This window comes from Pelobates fuscus, chromosome 8 (genome assembly GCF_036172605.1).
Source record: "Pelobates fuscus isolate aPelFus1 chromosome 8, aPelFus1.pri, whole genome shotgun sequence".
Lineage (NCBI taxonomy): Eukaryota > Metazoa > Chordata > Amphibia > Anura > Pelobatidae > Pelobates > Pelobates fuscus.
Genome location: NC_086324.1, coordinates 37,931,618 through 37,955,549, shown reverse-complemented (window position 1 = coordinate 37,955,549; position 23,932 = coordinate 37,931,618). Strand labels below are relative to the sequence as shown.

Below are 23,932 nucleotides of genomic sequence, written 5' to 3'. Positions count from 1 at the left end.
ACATAAGAGTGCACCATGCCAATTACAGCAGGTCTTCAGAAAGGGCAACGGGGCTCATAAATTACAAATAAAAAAATAAAAATTAATTTCAAGCATAAAAAAGAAAATGTTGAAATAGAATTGGTTTTGTTGCACACTGATGCATTTGATGTTTACAGAAGTTCATATTTGTTTTTTTTTTAAATGGATAGAATGCAGATCATATGGATTTAACTTAAAATGCAAGGGGTGATCATTTTACACCAAATAAACAAAAAAGACTAGTCATTAACATGAGTGAAAGCTATATCACAAAGAACCTGCTTTATATATATAAAAAGATTGATCACTCACTCATGTTTTTGTCAAGAGTATGTTTAATACACAACTTTATTTTCCAAACCTAAACTAAGGTCTACCCTAGTATTATAGTTCACAACAGTTACAATTTTCTACCCAGATATCTGGCAAGAAAATACACTTTACTTTTCAGATTCTTCCAAAAAACATCTACAGGGGCCAGCCATGTTTGTTGGGGAATAAAGGTCAGGGCATCATGGTATGACCCAAGTAGCTATATACACATCTTGAAAGTACTTTTACTGCACCCACTGTTTTTTTGTGATATGAGATGTAAAAATATGAAAAACTGGTGACATCCTGAGTTTATTCAGGGATGGTTTATCGAAGGATAATACATCTGGCTTCATCGTCTCCAAAATAAATGCCGGGTAAGGTACCAAACACAACAGGCCTCTGTATCAGTAATTACAGAAATTTAAAGACTGAGATAAACAATGTCACGATATTGGTGGCAATGACATGCTCTTACTGGGACCTCAAATATAGATATATAAACCAGCAAAAGTGGAAAAACACTGTAAAAATGTCAGGCAAATGTAACTCAGCATACCCAATTATTCTCCATCCCATCCAACAATAAAAACAACATCTGATTTTCTAAAAAGATTAACATCGAAGATGTTTTTTGCTCGACATATCATTCCAAATCCTGTGCATTTCTTCCGGGCCAATCTGGTGCACAGTAATCACTCGTCGGTATCTACACAAGCTGTAGGCCATTTTCCAGTGATTAAATCCACTGTTTTGAAATGGATGAATTCCAAGTTTCCGTAAGCAAAGTCCCACATACACATCCTCGAGATGCAAAAGTCTGGTATGAAGAGAGGTTTTGTAAATTAGCTCTGCTACATCAGCAGAAAAAATGTAGCCAGTTCCCGAACAAAATGGCGGGTAGTTACTGTCAGGGTACAAGTCTCTTGGCATATACCATTTGCTACGTACATCTCTTATAGGTCCTCCATTGATCACATATCCAGTAAAATATCTTCTTCTAGGCTTTGTGGTGGGTTTCAACAACTTATAAATGAGGTTGTCCATATTTACAAAAATATCACTGTCTGTTTTCATAACGTACTTGGCTTTTGAGCAGAATGTAGCCACCCACCTCATACCCATTAATGTTTTTAGGGTCAGATTATGATAGGAATCTATAAAATCTTCTATGACAATGTCATGAAATATTTGACTTTCCTGCTCAACCATCTGGTTTAATACTGGATCTGAGTTTTTTCCCAAAAGAAACAATGTAACAATTTTAATTCCTTTGAAATTGCTCTCGTTACCCCAAGTTTCCCGAATGGCTTGTCTTGCATCAAATTCCTTGTGGGTTGTGCTTATAAGAATGACCAAAAAGGGACTTCCATTATTTTCACACTTCTCTGGTTCATTTATAACAAATTCAAAAGAATGTGGATTTATTGGTCGAGTTCTAATATTGCCAAAAGAAACGTTCTTTTGAGATATGACTATATGACCTAATCTGTGATTCGAGTAGGAAGAATTTGGCCGAGTTACACTTAGGTACCACAGAGCACTTGCCCAGCAGACAACTGTCAGAATGTATAAACATGAGACCTTTGATGCCATAATGGCTTCAGTCCTCTAGGCGGTGCTTTCCGAAAACTGTCGCTCTATAACACTGACCATTTCTTTGTCCAGTAACTCCACCATAATATATTACATCCAAAAGCCATGGAGTTCTACTGGAATACTGTTATCCTGGTGCTAGTTAAATTTCTTTCTCTTGCAGTTTGGGTAATTCCATTGCTTATAGCAAGCGTTGTCTCTGTAAAATATAAAAGAACATATTAGATGTGTATAAAATAAATAAATACATAAATATATTGTCGTCTTCCAAAAAAGATATTAAATAGAATATAAAGAGTTGATAACATTGTTATCAATTTAAGTAACCAGGACAATAAAAATAAAGTACTGTAAATATAAATATATGAATACTGGATACCCACTAATGGGTAGATTCAAAAAACAGTAAATACTGGGCAGCCATTGACATTTGTCTGAAGTGCTAGCTCTTATGGTGGGTTCTATAGCTTCACTGGTCAGAGGAAGTCATAGAATCTGCCTTGATGAGTCTAGTGAGTGTGCCGATCACAAAACATGCAGTGGACATTGAAACAAACTATCCATATGGTCTCATATGGTATCACAACTGATTATATTATGGGACCAATGAGAAAAGAAGCCAGGAAACGTGTGACTTGATCTCATAACATTTGTTTACCGTTTACATTTTGGATCTCATTTTTATAATATAAGACAAGCTCACAACACTTTGTGAATAACTGCAGAATTTATGTGCACCTTGTTTTTTAAAATTAATTTATTATATATGCATATACATGCTATAACCAAAGTTGTTACTGTATGAAAAATGTATAATAATACCTAATAAAAAAATATTAAAAAAGATAAAAAAAAAAATCTGAGATTATAGTAATATGGTGCAACTGAATCCCTGTATATCGCAGAGATAGGTGATTTTAAGTAGCCTTGTAGAATTCAGAAATGTATTTTATTAGTGTGCCTTTCCTTAATCTGTATTATGTAAAAATCCAAGATGTGACTGAAAATTAATAATTGCACTTTTTCTGTCTATATAAATATGACTATCTTACAGCAATGAGAACACAAACACAAAGATTCAAATCAGTATGTAGTGACAGCTAATCTCTCTATATATCTTATCATGGATATCATCTAATCTATATATCTATCTATCGATCATCAGAGTAGTCTGTTAATCTATCTATATCTTAACACCATGGTCATCTAATCGATCAATCTCTCTATCTCTCTATCTATCTATCTATCTATCTATCTATCTATCATCAGAGTAGTCTGTTATCTATCTATATCTTAACATCTCGACCATCTAATCCATCAATCTATCTCTCTATCTCTCTCTCTCTCTCTCTTTATCTATATCTTATCATGGCTATCAACTAATCTATCTATCATCAGAGTAGTCTTATAATCTATCTATATCTTAACATCTCGACCATCTAATCCATCAATCTATCTCTCTATCTCTCTCTCTCTCTCTCTTTATCTATATCTTATCATGGCTATCAACTAATCTATCTATCATCAGAGTAGTCTTATAATCTATCTATATCTTAACATGTGGATCATCTAATCTATCTATCTATCTATCTATCTATCTATCATCAGAGTAGCCTGTTATCTATCTATATCGTAACATCTTGATCATCTAATCCATCAATCTATCTATCTGTCTCTCTCTCTATATCTATCTTTATCTATATCTTATCATGGCTATCTATTGACCTATCTATCATCAGAGTAGTCTGTTAATCTATCTATATCTTAACATCTCTATCATCTAATCTAGCTATCTATCTGTCTCTCTCTGTCTCTATCTTTATCTATATGTTAACATGTCGATCATCTAATCTATCTGTCTGTCTATCTATCTATCCATTTAGATGTCTGTGAGTCCATCCATTTATATCTGTGTTATATATATCTGTATTTTGTGAAGCTGTCCAACTACATCTCTAGCATAACCTATATTCATAAATTTGGCTTGTTGCTAATATATACCACAGTTATTTATTGTCCTTCCAACCCACCAGATGCACAATGCTATGGTTTTTCTTGCTGGAGTGTTAGTTATGCTCATAGTGTTATTTATTGTGAAAACACAAAGCACTGCATATCACTTCCAGTCTCAAGGGAGAGAAGAATGGATTGAATTTAAAATAACACTTCACATTCATGAATATAGGGTAATATAGAGTATTGATCTATTGCGCTTTTTTACATCAATAGTGTAACGGTTCCCAGAGATCTAGAAAATGTTTGCTTAACAACTTTCTTTTCCAAGTGCTTTAAGATATGATTGTAGATTCAATACACAGGGGAAACAATTGAAACATGTTGCAGGTATTATTGTTAGTGACATGTTTTATAGTTATATGATTTAAAAGATTATTATTATGCTTAATTACATTTTTCCAAATTCATGTACACTGTTCAAAAAGAATACTAACAACGAGATTGTTTTAGCAGAGAGAGATTGACAGTCATGTTTCCCTAATCTATTTTGTTTCATCTATAACTGCCATCTTATTCTGACTTACATTGAACCATAATATTTTTCATTGTAAGAGCCTCCAATGCTTTTCTCTCCACTTTCTTCCAAAATGTTTTGTTTGTGCAAATAAAAAAAATAAAAAAAAACAAATTCAATTGCTTTGTACCAAATTGTTGTAGAAACATAAACAATTAAAAGGTATTCTGGGCCAGTAGGTACTGTTGATCTGGTGTACTTGGCAAATGACACTTATCAAATCTAACCTAAAGTATGACTATTGAAACATTTGTGTATTTTTTTTATTTATTTATTTAACATAAAATAAAGAGTTAATGTAGTAATGGTAAAATGGTCATGTGTCGATATATAATTAGACAATTTGGGACCTGAACACAGGTGGGCAACACATTGTTCCCAGAAGTAAATTTAGAGGAATTGGGTGAGACCTCCTCACTCCTATAACTTAATGGAAGCAAAATAATACAGCCAAGGCTTTCAGATACTTGTCTCATTTCCTCAAGGAGGACCAGTGGATTTTCTCCAAGGCGCGGGCAACTCTCAACTTTTGTAATCCACTGCTCAAATTTGAGAGTGTTGGTTTGCCTCCAAAAAGAGGGGATCAGAGAATTGGCTTCACCCATCAAAAAATAAAATAGTAACTGAGCATCTCTGACAGGAAGAAGGTTCAGCTACCCCAGCAACATTTAAGAGGAAGTACATGTGTGGGAAAAGTGAGGTATAGATAAACATTTACTTTTATCATTCGAAAAGCATATGTGATATTCATTGCCCTCATTACTTTTACCATTGGTGCATATACAATGTACTGTCACTTTAAGAGATTACAATTCTATTTCATGCATAGTAGATTAGATATGCCTTCTGGACAATCTAGCAATAGCAAGATAAGTCACTGTGATAAAAATCGTGATCTCCTGTATGTTACTGTATCTCCCAAAAAGTGAGGATGCATTCAATAGCATGGAGCTATCCATGGGGATTATTTTATCCAAGCTATCACTTACTATTACTATATGAGAAAATAATACTATAAAATAATAGTGTAAAGTTTTCCATAATTGCCTGTTTGGTATATAAATTGCATGCCTTATCTTTGTAATTCATGCACAACTGGCTAATCCATGGGGAATTTCAGTTCATCTGCATATTGTGTACAATAGATGTGATTAAGGCCTCCTAGACTGAAACATTTTATCTTGTAGCTTTTCTGCTGAATAAATTAGTTTTCATCATATGCAAAGTGCCTCTCAACATCATACTATTGGAGTCTTATGGTGGTTAGTAGCACCTGATTTGAGCACCGGACATCATCACTGTCAGTGTACACATACCTGGATGCTTTACCCCACCATTGTCCACACTTTGGGACAGTTACATTGAATGTTGTAAGGTATGCCACTGCCTTTAATATAGGAGACATCTTTATAAATTGCCAAAATTAATACTAAATTAGTACTGTTTGCTAATTATATAAGAGAGATTTAAAGGTAGCCCTAGATTAGCGACTGGATCTTATTCTCTATTCTGGTTTACATAAAAATCTCATCCATTTATATCTCTCTCTTTTCTCCTTTACACCTGTTCTTTACTTTTCACTCATATTAACGTGTTTCCTTCTTTTCATACATCTAACATTTTCTTTTATCATTCACAATGTTATTAATTGTTAAATTGTTGAAGATATTCTAAATATGTTATGTTATGATTGCATCATATTTAGACACATGCCAGAAAAGGTTGTTGGTTTTTTTCTTTGCTGCATTTCTCATATTGAAAAAATGATGACAATTGAATTAAAAAAGTTGATGTTTCCTTTCATTTCAAAAAAATAATGTATAGTGTTCACTGAAAAAAAAATACACCAGGTTTTATTTGGTACACAGCGAGTTATGGTTACGATATTCTAGAAGTAAGAAGATAAAATTAGCAGAATTGGAAAAAAATAATTTCTATTGTATTAAAATTAAAAAGAATTTCTCAAATGAGTTGTTTTTTTTCATACATTTTACCAGCTGTTTCTCCAGTTACCACCACCACTAGCTGTTTAAGTAATATATATATATATAAAAACAGAATTATATGACAGTTTTTCTTTAGAAGAGGATTGACATTAATTAGCACAGACGATAGCTGTGAAAGTAGAACATTGAGTTTCAAGACAGGTAGGTTGATAATATTAAAATATCTAAGTAATGAGCCATTAAAAAATGCTTAAAAAAATCATTCTGTGATATTTGTATGCCATACTGATTGAAATTATTCTTTCTAGATGATTGACATCTGCATTATATTCTTTTAAATAGTTTTTGTCTTGTGCAATCATTCCTTTTTGTCTATGATTACATAATAGTATGTTTTTTTTTTTAATTCTAAACAATAGAGGTTCAAACCTATGAAGATGCATCAGTACGGACACAATACCATCATAAGTAAGAAAATAAAAAAAAAATATATCTGTTCTTTTGCTTGTTATGTAATATGAACAGTTCATATTCCTGAAGTTTACTAAACTTTCAAACTATGATCAGTACTCTAATATCACTGAATTATAAATGATACACATTTTTCATCTTTATTATATTTTATTTTAATGGACTGAAAGTAATAACCAGTTATTTTAACGTAACATTGTGTTGCGAGTTTGGCAAAAAAAACAACCATATGTATTCTCTCTCAATCACAAAACATTTATTTATATACTGAAGCAGGGACATTTATCATGTTTTCAGATAAACTAAAAGTATACTTCTATATGAACATTTTGAGTAATGGTTTCTTTCTTGCTACCCACCCAAACAAGCAATGCAACACACACCTTTCTTTTTTTTTCTTTTTTTGATTTTCTATCTTTTGACATTATTTATTTTTGCAGTACAGAAATAAAAATACAGTTAGGAAGAAACAAAACAGCAATAACATAAATTACGTAATGGATGGACATTGTATGTCAAAAAGTACTGAAGTTATTTTTTGGTTTTTATATACTAGAATAATAGTAAACTGGCAGGCAATAACAATTGTGTAGTTGTTGGATCAGATACAAGATATACGAATGTAAGGGTTTATAGCTGCAAGGGTTACTAATGTGATACAATAATGCCCAGGAACAAGTAAATTGCACTGATGGAGAGTAGTTTACTTTATGCCAAATACAGCTCTAACCACCTTACTGAGGCTTAACACTGTCTCTCTCCCACTGCCCCCCATGGTAAGGAGTACCGCTTCACTTAAGCCCATCGGGCCCTTATAGGTTCTCTAATGCTTAATATGTATCAGTGATGGCTATGCGCCTATTTTTTTTAATTTCCCACCTCGCTGCGCTAAGGCTCAGGGGTAACTACTCCACCCGTGCCCACCATATATAGTGGAAATAAGCCTACCATGGTGGCCTTGTGTTTGGCGTAACCCGGTGAGTGCAGGTGCGGGTGGGTGAAAGTCCCCTACTCGAAGGAGGCTGTGGGGGGGTGGGGAGGAGTGACACAATTTGGCCTGAGTGGTCTGGCATGTGCCCTTCAAGGTGTGGGTGATTCTAGGTTGCTAATCTCTTGTACGTGGGGTAATGCCTTTCGGTTCCTGTCGGGTGGCCAGGTTGGAGGCTGTGGTACAGGTTTAGATGTAGGTCTCATTGGAGTTAGTGTTAACAAAACAAAGCAGAACTTTTAGGGAGAGGGAATAGAGGTTAAAGAAAAACACAAAAAGGAAAATTGGTGTGAGCCAGTCTCGTATGGTTTTATCAGAGTCCCTGTTATTTCGCCGGAGGGAGGATCTTCGATATCCGGGCATTCTAAATTCGGCTCTTCATGTGTCCAGTGGTGGCGTTTCTCTGGTGCGTGGGACAAAGGGTGTTATCGTGGCTGGGTCCCAGGATCTTGCAGTTGGCCCCGGAGCTGATGGTAAGGTAGGTATGCCCAGTTGTTGTAGGAAGGGTTCGGCTTTGTCCATGGTGTGCAGGACATGCGTGGTACCAGCTCTCACGACCACAATGGAGTTGCCCATCCCCCACCTGTATGGCAGGCCTGCTGCGCGTAGTTGGGTGGTGACGGGTCCACAGGATTTTCTCCACAGCAGGGTAGCCCTTGATAAGTCCTGGTAGAAGGACAGTGTTGAGTTTTCAAAGTCAAGTGGTGTTTTATCCTTTATGGCTTGCATTATCTGTATCTTTTCTTGGACCGTGATGCAGCGTAGAATAACGTCTTGAGTCACGTTAGATTTAGTGTGAGCTGTTGTAGGAATGCAGTATATGCTATCAACTGTCAGCTTGCGTGCTGCGGTTGGCTATAGTATTGTAGCTAAGAGGCGCCTCATGTAGTGAGGCAGTTCCTCTGCAGTTACTGCTGCGGGGATCCCCCTGATTTTTATATGCGTGCGGCGTTGTCGGTCTTCCATGACCGCAAGCCTTCCCATAAGGGTTCTCTGGTTCTGTTGCAGTTGGTGGACGGTGCCCTGCAGAACATTAAATGTGGTGTGTGCCGCTGCCACGCCATCCTCCACTGTTCCCACCTTCTCTCTGACCTCTTGCAGCACTGTTTTGAGCTTAGCAGAGTCTGCTTCCAGATGTTTGTGGATGTTGGCAAGGAGAATTTTTAAGTCGCCCTTTGTGGTTGGCGCGGAGTCATCGGTGGTATCCGTGGGTGGGAGTGGCAGTGTCAGAGGGGCTGGTGCTGCCTCTGGTTCCTGTCTGTCCGGCCCGATGTCGGTCTCGCTCTGTTGGTCCTCCGGTGGAGGTTTATGTGGCGCCGTCCGATGCAGCATAGTCCCTATGTCTCTATTATCAGACCCTGCAGCGGGTTTCTGCGATCTGCGGCCCATACCCGGTTCGTGTGTCGGCAACTCCGCTCCTGGGTGGTCTGTGAAGTTACTCCACAGGAGGGCCTCGAGGTCTGTGGCTGCCAGCGGGCTGTAGGCCTCAACTCGGCGGCGCCGCTTAGTTTGCTTTTGAGGCTGGAAAAAAGGCATCAGCCGACTCAGCTTTGCTTGTTGGTTCTGTTGCTGTGGGTTTTCAGGCTGGATTGGGGTAAATTTCGCTAGTCTCAGGCGGGTTAAGGGTAACTCCGGAGGAGCTCAAGATTATGGCGTCTGATAGCAACACACAACTTTTGATGCTACTGGCTGGTGTACTAAGTATTACACTCTGTGACTCTTTCAAAGTTTTTATTTGCTTATTTGTGGCCTTTCTTTCAGAGTGTCTTCTTCGCACAATTAACTTTGATGGAACTGTCTCACTTAAAAAAGCATGATGCAGCTCTGAGTATACATAATGATAAAAATGCTATAAAAAAAATGAGGCCAACATGAGTTATGCAGACATCATAATAAACCAAAAATTTAGTAGTTCATGAATGTCTCCAGAAACAAAGACTAAATTATTTTGCCCCCAATTAATTTATCTATTGTTTCTTAATAGGACCTAATCACCTAGCTGCTTGATTCCTCATCTACATATCCTTTGTGGGGATATATACCACCTACGCCTTCTGGATTGAGCAAACCATATTTTAAGCTCCATGTAAGTTGGTTTTTAATATGTTTTTACACTCCTATTTTGGAATTCTAAGTGTGAAATATTACGTTATATTATTTTATTCTGTTTTACTTCTATATATCATTGAGAATATTCACTACAACAAGGATTGTCTGCTATACCAGTGGTGCACTATATCCCGAGTTGGGGATCATTCCGCCCAGGCATTTAAGTTGGAGCTGGATTGAAGCTCTATAAAAGTGTGAGTGCACATTTTACTTACCCCATCCCTCACCAAGACATATTAACCTACTACACTATTGGTTCCTATCTTTGTTTCTCTTCTTATTGTTACATATATATCTTATGGACAACCCAGGCACCATACCAACCCCTTTGCTTTAAATGACTGTAATTGTACCGGACAAGAGAGACACCAGATTTCGGTGTTAGGAAAAATATGTAGGAATATTCTGTTGTTTTCCATGACTATTAATTCACTTTTACGGGATTATTTAATAAAGTGAGAATTCAAGGTGAATCCAAAGTGAATTTAAAATTTACAGTTAAAAAATCCCAAAACGTGCATAAGAAATATGAAACAATAGAGTATGGGTAGGACAATGCAGGGACTTTGATCAATACGGTGTAAGCATATAATTACTATTTTATCTTTATATCCATTTATTACAGTCTTGATTTTTTTTTTCCTATTTGCGTTGGAAATTTGTTCTCCTACTCGAACATCTCTAAATGTGCTTCTGCTACGAATGCCACCATCTGTTTCTACTTTAACATTATTTGTTTTACACTACAGATTCTAAACACAGAGGAAAAGTAGTAGAATTTGTTTCTACTTATCAGTAAAATTATGATGGTCTATAGAGCTAGCAATAAGCCTTCCCAAGGTACCAAGTGTAAACTAAAATTAAATGAATCGGGCTTTTGGAAACATGCATACTTTGTAAAATGAAAAATCTAACATCGTACTTACTCTGAAAACAAAATCCAATTTCCTTCTTAAGTCCCACGATATATACCCAGATGTTGTTATACATGAGCATTCAATACCACATGTTGTGGATACTTTTGTCAATTTTGCATAATTAAAAAAAGAAAATGAATACTTCTGTTCCTGTTTTTTTTGGATCCTATTATGTTTTTTTTTTTAATTATTTATTCTGAGTTGAAAATAGTAGAGCTTTTAAAAACCTATTTCCCAAGTATTGGCCCATTTACTGCTGAATGGGCCTGAATAGCTTGGCTTTTAATATGCAGATTCTTTGAAACTCGAAAGCTGACTATTTTCTTTTTTTCTTGTGATATTTATAACATGCAGTCCTCAAAATCACTGAGATGAAAGTCCATCTTCCACCCAAGTTATCAAAGTAAAAGCTGTCAGAATATTTTTCTTGACACGCTTTTTTTGTCATTGCATGCTTTATCACAACATTTATCAATACAAATATGACAAAGTTCACATATATATAAAAAAAAGATAAAAAATGCATTAAGGATTTTTACTCTCCATGCCAGAATTGTAAAGACGATTAGAGAAATGTGTGAGGATAAAATTCATTGCCAATTTTTTTGAGAAATAGCTCAAATAGCATGCACCTTCTCCGGGGAAATGAAAAGATTATCCACAGTAAAAAAAAAAAAATATATAAAGAAGAAGAATTTTATACGATTGTATTCTGAACAATAAGTTAAAGGGGAACTGTCACTTCTCTGGAAATTGCACTATTGACTAAAACATTGAAAATCGCCTAAAACTTAAGTTAACCATTTTAACCTTTATTGTTTTGTTGTCTCCTCATCACTATGTTCTGTCAACAATTACTTTCAGGTGCAAAGGGCAGAGTTTACAACAATGATTGACAGGGAACCAAGATGGAGGTTTTCAGTTCCAGGATAGAGCAGTTTTGATTTTTTTTTTACATTTAATTTTATTTTTCATACCTCAAAAATGCATATCCATTAAATGTATGGGATAAGTAAACATAATATTGAGAATCCTGGAAAGTGACATCTTCCTTTTAAATCCTTCATGACTTAATATATCCTTTGAATGTATGTGCAATATTAGTGCTTTGAAGGAAGAGGAATAATAAATTTCACATTACATTTTATCTGATTGGCAAAACTTTAAAAAAATCTACGGAAAATAAAATTCCTGTGCATGCAGTAATAATTAAGTAAAAATGGACAGCTCGGTATAGAGTTCTACATATTGTTATATAGTCTTGTCCACTTGCTAAGCACTACAACTTAAAGAGGCATAATTGCCCATTCACTAATGAGTTGTTTCTCCTGACGTATGATTTAGATGCATAACTGGAGTTTAACTAATATTGTGCGTTAATCCTTTTAGTCTAAGGTTCTGTTAGCATTCTTTGTAACTGGAGGACAGGGTGTTCATCAGATTATTATGTATTATGTCAGAACCATTCACTACTAAAGCGCAATTACTTTTTTTTGCCCGCTTTGCTATTTTGTTGTCTGAAGGCTTTGTACATATTTGTATAGAAGTACTCCTCACTTACTGACCAGGTCATAAGAACGAATTGGTTGGTAAGTAAAGAGTTGAGGGATTTCCTGCTCTGGTGTGCTTGTCTATGTTCGGGGACAATTCCCTAAACACACGGCAAGATATAAGTAAATAGAAAAGGGTGAGCGCAAAAGTAAATACTTAGACTGATGTCTCAGTTTTCATAAGCATGTAAAACAAGAGAGAAAAAAGCAAGATAGTGTAATACTGTTACAAATGTATCTTATATATAGTAGTCAGTATAAAATCTAAAGCTGAAGAGTAAATTAATCTACAATTGATTTAACACATATAAAAATATTGCACATAGAGATGGGTATCACTGCCCCTTATAGAGATTGGTGGTGAGAAACATATTAAGAATATTGCACATAGAGATGGTTATCACTGCCCCTTACTAGAGATTGGTGGTGAGAAACATATGTCCACCACCAATCTCTAGTAAGGGGCAGGGATACCCATCTCTATGTGCAATATTTTTTTTATATGTTTCTCTTTTAATATGTGTTAAATATTTATTCTATTTACTTATATCTTGCTGTGTGTTTAGGGGATTGTCCCCTTTGGTGTAGACACTAAAGTGTGTAGCAGCATATTAACAGTTATTTACTATAAAGTATTGTTCACAAGGATAATTACTATATACTCAGAGGACCTTTTACCCATTTTTTGGTCTTTCAAAATGCCCATATTTTAGCGCTTTTATTACTCCAATTATTACCAGAGCAGGGAATCCCTCTAATCCCCACGACGGCTCGCACTTACCCCCCAATGCTAGAGAGCTGGTCGTAAGTGCGAGCCGTCGTAAAACAGGTAGGTTGTAAAATGAGGACCACCTGTAATATGTATTATAATATATGCACAAGGTATATATTTCTAAAATATTATTATTATTATTATTATTATTTAAAACTAATCCAGGATGCTATTGTTTGAACATGTGAATTGTTAGGGTGACTGGCCTTAAGTGCTGTGACTATTTGGCTACTTTAGTAGTGTCATTGTATCTGCCCTGCCCAGTTATTTTTTATTATATATCCATCCAATACACCTTAGCAGCACTGGCAGTGTCTACACACAAGACATAAATAACACAAATATAGAGCTATTTCCTTGCCAAAGAGAGATTTATGCCATGATTGCTTTATTTCAGCTAACAGCATCTTCACATTCATAGCAGCTAAATTATCCCTCAAGCAGCAGGTACCCATACAAAGCTAAACCACGCTGCACAGTTCTTCTGCTTCTTAATGATTCCCCTATACAATGCCATGTTCCTGATTGTGTAGTTATACGGGGTATTGAAGACTGAGATGGATACCCTTAGCACATCGTCGGTTTGTGAGTTATATTTCCCATGATGCACAGAAAGCTGGAGGTCTAGTTAAGCATCATAAGAAATGGAATATTGAAACATCTGGTATAGCAAGATTAGTTATCACTGGTCTAGGAAATTAGTTGGCAACATTTGGAGAAAAAAAAATCCAGAGACACTTTGTGGCAAATACAGATACACACACAGTATGCACACACTGACACAGACACACACACACACAGACAAACTGACACGCACAGGAAAATTGAGCCCTGTGGGCTTTGGGGCAGCTGTGTAAAATGTCTGGAACTCATTTTTGCTGAGACAATTGCTCAAAACATGGGACAGTCCACACAAATTTGGGACAGTTTGCAACTTTGGAAAATATTCTGTGCCCAAAGGGAAAAGGAGATGAGTTGCCATATGTTCTAATATTAGTTTATGCTCCCTTGCGTTTTGAGCATCATGTCTATATTCTTTGTGCTTCTTCATTTTTCATACAAGACCATACAAACATATGTTTCACTGGGAATATACACACGGAACTTCCAGACAGACTTGTCAACCACAAACCACACAGAAGCAGTTAAACCTCACTGAACTTGCTGCTGGGGTCAGAATTTCATTGAAGCACACATTATGAATGATAAATGCATGAACAGAGCTGTATGCTTCCATTAGGACCCTATAGTGTTGTGGATTGAAATGCAATACGAGTAGACAGGTGCAGTCTTTCATAAGGAAAAGCCTTCAAGGTGTTAAAGGTACACTCCACTAGAAAACATTTTGTTTTGCTTAACAAGTTAGTAGATAAACCACCAATGAAAACATGCATGCATTTAATTGTGCATTTTATTATTGTGGGTATATCTCTAGTCAGCTTATAAAAGCTGCAGTTCTCATGTCTGGAGCATTTGCAAGTCATCCCCTTGTAACTCAGACTCAGCTCAGAAGGTAGCTGTCCAATTACAGACTTGCAAGCTGAAGTGCTTTAAGGGTCTGGAGTGTGCCTTTAAACGAGAAATATATTAAGGTAGAACAGTTATTTGATGATAATATACATACAGTGGGTGGAATGATTCGGTTCAGGGTAAAAGATGGTAGTATTGAGGTAGGTGGAATAACTGTGGAGATAAAAGTATACAAGCACCTAGTGCAATATTGTACTGTATGGTAATAATTCAGCGTGCAGTATATAATTCAGTACTCACAAGGAGGGAGCCAATTGGAAATGGCTCAGTCCAAACGCCTGTGGGATAGTTAGAAGGGATCCCACTCCCTTCCAAAGTGCAGGTAGTGCTCCGCAGATCTCAAAAAGGAATGTCCACACCAATATAGAATTGGGGACTAAGTCCTTTTATTGATAAAGTAAAAAAGTGGATATGCAACAAAGTAAAATGAGAAAACAAAAAAACAAAAAAAAAAACAACAACAAACTTGATAAAATCCACTGGAATCGTGGTAAAGTGAATAAGTCTGTCAGACCTTCCGGCATTCGCTAACCGTGGACTTCCGGGTTCTCGGAGCGCGGCCACTCCCCCTCCTATGACGTGGTCGTTCCCAGGGTTCATAGAGAGTCCGCGTCAACACCACAGTGCTCGATCAACTCGAAAGCTCCCGCGAACTTCAAACTGAATAATTGCTTCTACTGTGTATCGGACCCGGACTGTTTAATCATTTACCCTCCTTCTCCTCTCCTACGACCTCGGACTGTTTTTGGATATTCTCTCGCCTGCTGCAACCTCGATTTCTCTCTGGAATCTCCATCACCAATTTGGATTATCACTCCTTCATAAGTTAAGTAAACCAGATTGGCTCAACCTTAATATATAACAATCCTAAATCTAAGTGGTTCGCTATCTGCTCCACATCAACTCATAATCTTGTTTCCATCACCTACTTATTAATTATCTGCATCCTAATTTGGAACTTCTCGCTGGTTGTGTTAAAATTACCTTATCCTAAAACAACTTCAAACACCGCTGCTGGTTATAACCTGCCAGGAATTAAAGAGACAGTTCAATTTGATTATCTTTTTTATTTAAAGTAATAAACGTTATCAAACTCAGAAATCTGCAGTTGTTTCCATCTTATCAACAATTGAGCGTTACAGATTGATCGAGCCTAATTAATGGATACAGCAGATCTCACTTCTGAAATCACCAGATTAAACCAAAGGGTGGATACTCTCACTCAAGGCATGCAAGATCTACAGATCACCAATGAAAGAATCCTTACTTATGTAAGGGACTTGCAAACCCATACTCCTCACACAGTTACACACTCGGCTAGTGACCCTGCTGTCTCCAACCCCGAAAAATTCTCTGGAGACAGGTCCCAATACCGAGAGTTCATCAATTCCTGCAAGTTGTTGATTGCATTAAAACCCCGATCATATCCCACAGAAAGATCTAAAGTTTGTTCTGTTATTTCATTTTTGAGAGGTGAACCCATGGCCTGGGCTCATTCCTTTCTTGAGAATGATGATCCCATATTGGATTCTCTGGATGAATTCTTTGAAGCCATGTCTCTCCTTTACGAAGACCCAAACAAACAAGCGACTGCAGATTTAACCATTAGAACACTGCAGCAAAGAAACCGGCCTGTTGAAGATTACATTGCTGAATTCAAACGATGGGCACCTGAAACTCAGTGGAATGACATAACTCTACGTAACCAGTTCCGTATTGGGTTATCTGAAGCTGTCAAAGATGAGCTCTCCAGAACTGAACTACCTACTACACTAAATACACTTATTCAACTGTCAATCAGTATCGACAGAAGACTTAGGGAAAGAAAAGCTGAGAAATCACTCACTAGCTCTCTATGGAAAAAACCCTTCACCTCTTCAAAGGCACCGGAGAAACCTATAACTCCCGCTGAACCTATGGAAATAGGGGTTGTGAGAAGTCCTCTTACTCCAGAAGAGAGAACCAGAAGAAGACAACTGAACCTCTGCATGTACTGTGCTTCGCAAGAACATGTGGTCCCAGACTGTCCCCTATTGAAACGTCCAAGAGGCGGTAAGCATGGTTCTACCACGACTATAATGAGTGTACTTCCTTCTAAACCAACCTCTCATTTCTCCTCTGTCTCTCTCATATTACAGTGGGACAAAGAAAGAATTACGACTAAGGCCATTATTGATTCCGGTGCTAATGGGGTGTTCCTGGACTCATCCTTTGTTACAAAAAATAAAATTCCTTGTGTTCAAAAACGTAATTCCGTCTCTGTCAGAGTTATTGATGGCTCCTTAATCTCCTCGGGGCCCATTCGCCTTGAAACTGTCCCTTTAAGGACTACTACTAATTATGTCCATTCTGAATTTCTTGTTTTTGATGTCATAAATTCTCCTCTTTATCCTATAATATTAGGGATAGACTGGTTACGGACTCACAACCCACTTATTACCTGGGCTCCTTTCTCTCTCACGTTTAACTCTGCATATTGCCAGAAAACATGTCTACAACACATCCCCATTTTGCATGTTACTAGGGAATCCACTATACCTTCCAGCTATTTGGAGTTCGCTGATGTGTTCAGTAAAAAGGAAGCAGAGACACTTCCTCCTCATCGACCCTATGATTGTCCGATTGACCTTGTTCCTGGTGCTCCTATCCCTTTTGGACATATTTATCCCCTCTCTGAATCAGAGCTAAAAACCCTCAAGGAATACCTAGATGAAAACCTCCGGAAGGGGTTCATTAGACCTTCCTGTTCACCAGCCGCTTCCAGCATGTTTTTTGTAAGAAACAAGGACCAGACTATTCGGCCAATCATCGATTACAGGTCTTTAAATAAAATAACTATCAAGAATCGTTACCCTCTTCCCCTGATCAATGAGTTGATTGAAAGATTAAGAACAGCTACCATCTACACTAAACTTGACCTTCGTGGGGCATATAACCTTGTTAGAATCAAAGCCAATGATGAATGGAAAACGGCGTTCAGAACCCGATATGGTCTTTACGAATATCTTGTCATGCCCTTCGGGCTATGTAACGCCCCTGCAACCTTTCAGCATTTCATTAACGATATCTTCCGAGATCTCCTAGACGTTTGTGTCATCATTTACTTAGATGATATTCTCATCTACTCCAACAACCTTGAAGAACACAGAAAACACGTGAGATGGGTATTATCCAGATTAAGAACACACAAATTATACGCAAAACCAGAAAAATGTATATTTGAAGTCAATGAAATCACTTTTTTGGGATATGTTATCTCCCCTCATTCAATAAGTATGGATACCTCCAAAATAGATTGCATTGTCAACTGGTCTACTCCTACTAATACTAAAGACTTACAACGTTTTCTGGGATTTGCCAACTTCTATAGGAAGTTCATTAAAAACTACTCCAAGGTTGCTCATCCCCTCAACCTGCTCAATAGCAGTAAACGGTCCTTTGCTTGGAACGAAGAGGCTCAAGCAGCCTTTGATGAATTAAAACGGAGATTCACAAGTGCACCCATTCTTCAACTACCTAATCCTGCTTTTCTCTACGTCATGGAAACGGATGCTTCTGATACAGCTATCGGGGCTGTCCTCTCTCAACACCAAACGCCTCAAGATCCTCTCCATCCAGTAGCTTTTTTTTCACGATCCTTGTCTCCTGCTGAACGAAATTATCCTGTAGGAGAAAAAGAATTATTAAGTATTAAAGCTGCATTCGAAAACTGGCGTCACATACTTGAAGACACACGCACTCCTGTAATTGTTTATACCGACCATAGGAACCTTGAATATCTTCATTCCAACAAAACACTCTCTGCCAGACAAGTACGCTGGAATCTTTTCTTTTCCCGTTTCAATTTTCAAATCATCTACAGACCTGGATCCAGAAATAAAAAGGCAGATGCCCTGTCCAGAATTCACCAAGATCTTCCTGTAAACGAAACTCAACCTCCTAAAATCATAGGTATTATTTCGTCATTAACTGATGATATTAAACATCTCAAAGAAGAAGATCTTGAACTTCCCAAACAAGGCAATCTATCAAAAAAGGACGGTTTGTACTACTTCAAAGACAGGTTATACATTCCTCCCTTGTTTAGGAATAAAATACTCTCCTTGATTCATGATTCCCCTCTGGCTGGTCATCCTGGTACAAGAAAAACACTGGAGCTGTCTAAAAGATATTACTGGTGGCCTCGCCAGGACAGAACCATAGAATCTTATGTCAAAAACTGTCCAACCTGTCTGAGATCAAAATCTGACCATCATCCACCATTCGGTCAATTACTGAGCCTACCTGTTCCAGAAAGACCTTGGCAGTCCATCTCAATGGATTTCTTGGTAGAACTCCCTCCTTCGCAACATCATACCACCATTCTGGTAGTGGTAGACCGTTTCACCAAGATGTCCCATTTTATTCCTTTAAAGAAATTACCCTCTTCATCTGAACTTGCAAAAGTATTCATCAACAACATCGTGAAACTTCATGGTCTTCCTGAAGAAATCATATCAGACAGAGGAACACAGTTCACCTCCAAATTCTGGAATGAGATGTGTTCCTCCCTCAACATTCAACGTAAATTATCTTCAGCCTATCATCCTCAAACCAACGGACAAACAGAGAGAGTTAACCAATGTCTTGAACAATACTTGCGATGTTATTGCTCTCATTTACAAGATGATTGGATCACGTGGTTACCAATGGCAGAGTTCTCATACAACAACTCGGTACACTCTAGTAGCAAAATGACTCCATTCTTCTCAAATTTTGGATTCCATCCTTCTTCATTCCCCGATCAAGGACTTCCTTCTTCTAATCCATACGTCTCCAACCATAACTCGTTCATGTCTGCCCTCTTCCTCAGGTTACGTGATAACCTTAAAAATGCATCATCTGCTCAGAAAAAGTTTTTCGATACTGGTAGACGACCTTCCCCTACTTACAAGGTTGGTGATCTAGTATGGCTCTCTTCAAAAAACATTGTTACCAACCGTCCCTCAAAGAAACTAAGTTCACTCTTCCTTGGCCCTTTTTGTATATTGTCACTCATCAACGAAAACGTGGTTAGATTGAAACTTCCACCTACCATGAAGCTGCATCCGGTCTTCCATGTGTCGTTGCTTAAACCACACCACTCCGACCCTTTCATGAGGGATGTTCATACCACTCCTGATCCCATTCTGGTACAAGGTGAAGAGGAATACGAGGTTCAGAGGATTCTCGACTCACGAATCCATCGTGGTTCCTTACAATATCTTGTCCGGTGGAAGGGCTACGGAGTTGACGAAGACTCATGGGTGTCGTCCTCCGCGGTGCACGCTCGTCGACTTATCAACGCGTACCATGCTCGCTACCCATCCAGACCTCGTTGACAGCATCCGGTGGCTGCTTCTTATGAGGGGGGTTCTGTCAGACCTTCCGGCATTCGCTAACCGTGGACTTCCGGGTTCTCGGAGCGCGGCCACTCCCCCTCCTATGACGTGGTCGTTCCCAGGGTTCATAGAGAGTCCGCGTCAACACCACAGTGCTCGATCAACTCGAAAGCTCCCGCGAACTTCAAACTGAATAATTGCTTCTACTGTGTATCGGACCCGGACTGTTTAATCATTTACCCTCCTTCTCCTCTCCTACGACCTCGGACTGTTTTTGGATATTCTCTCGCCTGCTGCAACCTCGATTTCTCTCTGGAATCTCCATCACCAATTTGGATTATCACTCCTTCATAAGTTAAGTAAACCAGATTGGCTCAACCTTAATATATAACAATCCTAAATCTAAGTGGTTCGCTATCTGCTCCACATCAACTCATAATCTTGTTTCCATCACCTACTTATTAATTATCTGCATCCTAATTTGGAACTTCTCGCTGGTTGTGTTAAAATTACCTTATCCTAAAACAACTTCAAACACCGCTGCTGGTTATAACCTGCCAGGAATTAAAGAGACAGTTCAATTTGATTATCTTTTTTATTTAAAGTAATAAACGTTATCAAACTCAGAAATCTGCAGTTGTTTCCATCTTATCAACAATTGAGCGTTACAAAGTCCTACTGTGGGATAAGAATGATGATTGCAAAACGCGTTTCGCCCAAGTCCTGGGCTTCCTCAGTTGCTAAGGGTGTCTTTCGGATGCTCTGCTTATGTACCCATTTCAGGGGATGCTTGTTTCTGTATTCGCGCCGGTATCCCCATTTCCGGTCGCATGTTCATGACGCACTTCCGGTCCGCGGTCTTGCTGTTGGAACGCATATGCGTTCCAAATCGTCAAAAACTTATGGAATAAGACAACTTATGGAAGAAGTTAGACTCCTGGAAAGAAGCCAGCTTTTAAAATATAAATCTAAAATAGTGACACACAATTCCAATGAAGTTCCTTTTATTAGCAAATATAATGGAAACACCAGAAAAGTACAAAAAGCCATCAATAAACATTGGCACATTCTAAAGGACGACCCCATACTTAAGGACATTTTACCTCCCAAACCAAGAATGATTTTTAGAGGTACTAGCAACTTGAAAAATGCGCTGGTTAGAAGTAATTTAGAAACTACAAAACCTAAGCACTTTATTAATAACCTGACAGGGTTTTACGGGTGTGGAGAGTGCCTACCATGTAGAGCTACTAAAAACAAAAAAAGACACCTTACAGATATAAGTACAATAATAGGTCAATCGTACAAAATCAAAGACCACCTCACATGCCATTCGAAAGGAGTTATTTACATCCTAAAATGCCCCTGCAATCTCCTTTACATAGGAAGAACCATACGGCCCCTAAATGTACGGATTGCGGAACATGTCCGCAATATTAAAAAAGGTCTTGAAACGCATTCTGTTTCTCAACATTTTAAAACCCAACATAACCAGGACCCCATAGGACTACTCTTTTGTGCAATAAAATTAGTTTAAAAGGACTGGAGGGGAGGCAACTACATTAATAAACTAGATAAAGAAGAGATGAGATTTATTTATAATTTTAATACCCTCATACCCAACGGCCTCAATGCAGATTTCGAAATATGTCATTTTTTATAAAAAATTTTATCCCAAATTCTGCTAGTAGCATCACTAGTTAGATACATTGGGACGTTCTGAAACCTATATTTTACGTATTTATTTATTTTTTATAATCGCTGGATATATGTTCATACCTACATGCATTGTTTTTACATTTTTTAAATATGTCTTAGATTCTGTTTAGGAATCACACTATTTACATTTGCACCTTATAGCCGTCATTTAGTTAACTAACCATATGATTATGGAATTTAAAGACCTTATCAATATCAAATACGAACAAGAGGCCAGATATTATCAATATCAAATACAAACAAGAGGCCAGATATTATCTTCAAAAGATATGTAGTAGTTATTCATTTAACAATATACTCTTTTTTTCCTGTTAAAAGTTCTCCATAAAATTATTTACTCTTATTTATGTATTTATTACAAGTTTCCCACAATATTATCTATCTTATTTATGTATTTTTTAAATGCTCTATTTATGAAAGATGACACTTGCTAATTATTCTTTTAACAAACATACTCTTTTCCCTATTGCCATTTATTCTATCACTGATTTTATCCATGTATTTTTTAGTCACTCACATGTTATATTTATGAAGATCGCTAACCCTTTTCTTCTTTATGTATTACACTAAGTGGACACTTGATTAGATATCCCCTATGTTTATTGGACTTAACGAGGAACAATAAAGTTGTTGACGATTTGGAACGCATATGCGTTCCAACAGCAAGACCGCGGACCGGAAGTGCGTCATGAACATGCGACCGGAAATGGGGATACCGGCGCGAATACGGAAACAAGCATCCCCTGAAATGGGTACATAAGCAGAGCATCCGAAAGACACCCTTAGCAACTGAGGAAGCCCAGGACTTGGGCGAAACGCGTTTTGCAATCATCATTCTTATCCCACAGTAGGACTTATTCACTTTACCATGATTCCAGTGGATTTTATCAAGTTTGTTGTTGTTTTTTTTTTTTTTTTTTCTCATTTTACTTTGTTGCATATCCACTTTTTTACTTTATCAATAAAAGGACTTAGTCCCCAATTCTATATTGGTGTGGACATTCCTTTTTGAGATCTGCGGAGCACTACCTGCACTTTGGCAAGGGAGTGGGATCCCTTCTAACTATCCCACAGGCGTTTGGACTGAGCCATTTCCAATTGGCTCCCTCCTTGTGAGTACTGAATTATATACTGCACGCTGAATTATTACCATACAGTACAATATTGCACTAGGTGCTTGTATACTTTTATCTCCACAGTTATTCCACCTACCTCAATACTACCATCTTTTACCCTGAACCGAATCATTCCACCCACTGTATGTATATGATTTTCTGTGATTTTTAGTGTGGATAGAGAGGTTACCACACGGGTGTTTGAGTGTTTTGGTATCTATTTGGGTAACACGCTGTGACTCTGTACTTTTATTTCTATATTTGATGATAATAGTATATTACATTATATTTACCTGTCTGGAGATGATTCTGATTTCTAGCGTTTTGGTAAATTTTAGTTCATTAGACGGTTGTATATACATAGTATAAGAAATGTATATAAATATCTAAGGTAAATTTTATTACTTTTAAATAATTCTTTTGTATTAACATTTATCATGAGAACCAGCTTTGCCAGCATTATGGTTGTAAGAGCATTATAAGAGATGTAGTTCACAGCATTTGGCGTGTCAATGTTTGCCTATCTGATCTAGAGGTTAGGCCAGGGCTTGGTCATGTTTCATGTACTCCAATCATAAGAGCAAATTAAATGACAAATAGTTCAAACAGGGAACACATTTCTAAATAAATTGCCATTTTCTTGATAAATTTGGAGACAACAAATAATGAACTAACTTATGTTTCAGGTGAGAACTTAAGTCTATTTACTAAAAGAGTAAGGTCATGTAGAGATATGGTCATAAGGTCATAGTCACACGGCCATAAGGTCATTGTGCAAATAGTACCAACAATAAATTAATTTTGCCATCTAATTAATGCAGCATAACAACCAGGGAAAATAAATGGAAGGAGAGGTTAGGCTGAGGTGGCTCAGATTGATGCAATGAGGTTGAATAGGGCTTGAGATGTATGATAGTAATGGTAATTAAGGTACTAGTTGCTTCAATTTTGTGGAAGGCGGATTCTGCCTTCTTTTTCAGTCTCGGGATGCTCCAG

General features: G+C 37.4%; 1 protein-coding gene across 1 annotated transcript in view; it reads right to left on the bottom strand.

Annotated features, from left to right (window-relative positions):
• Positions 1 to 332: 332 nt before the first annotated feature.
• The window catches only part of B3GALT1 (beta-1,3-galactosyltransferase 1), a 286,049-nt gene continuing 262,449 nt past the window's right edge, over positions 333 to 23,932 (bottom strand). The window contains exon 4 of the mRNA XM_063428627.1: positions 333 to 2,128. Within this exon, the coding sequence (XP_063284697.1) occupies positions 949 to 1,929 (981 nt within the window). The 5' untranslated portion in view covers positions 1,930 to 2,128 and the 3' untranslated portion in view covers positions 333 to 948. The remainder of the gene's footprint in view (positions 2,129 to 23,932) is intronic.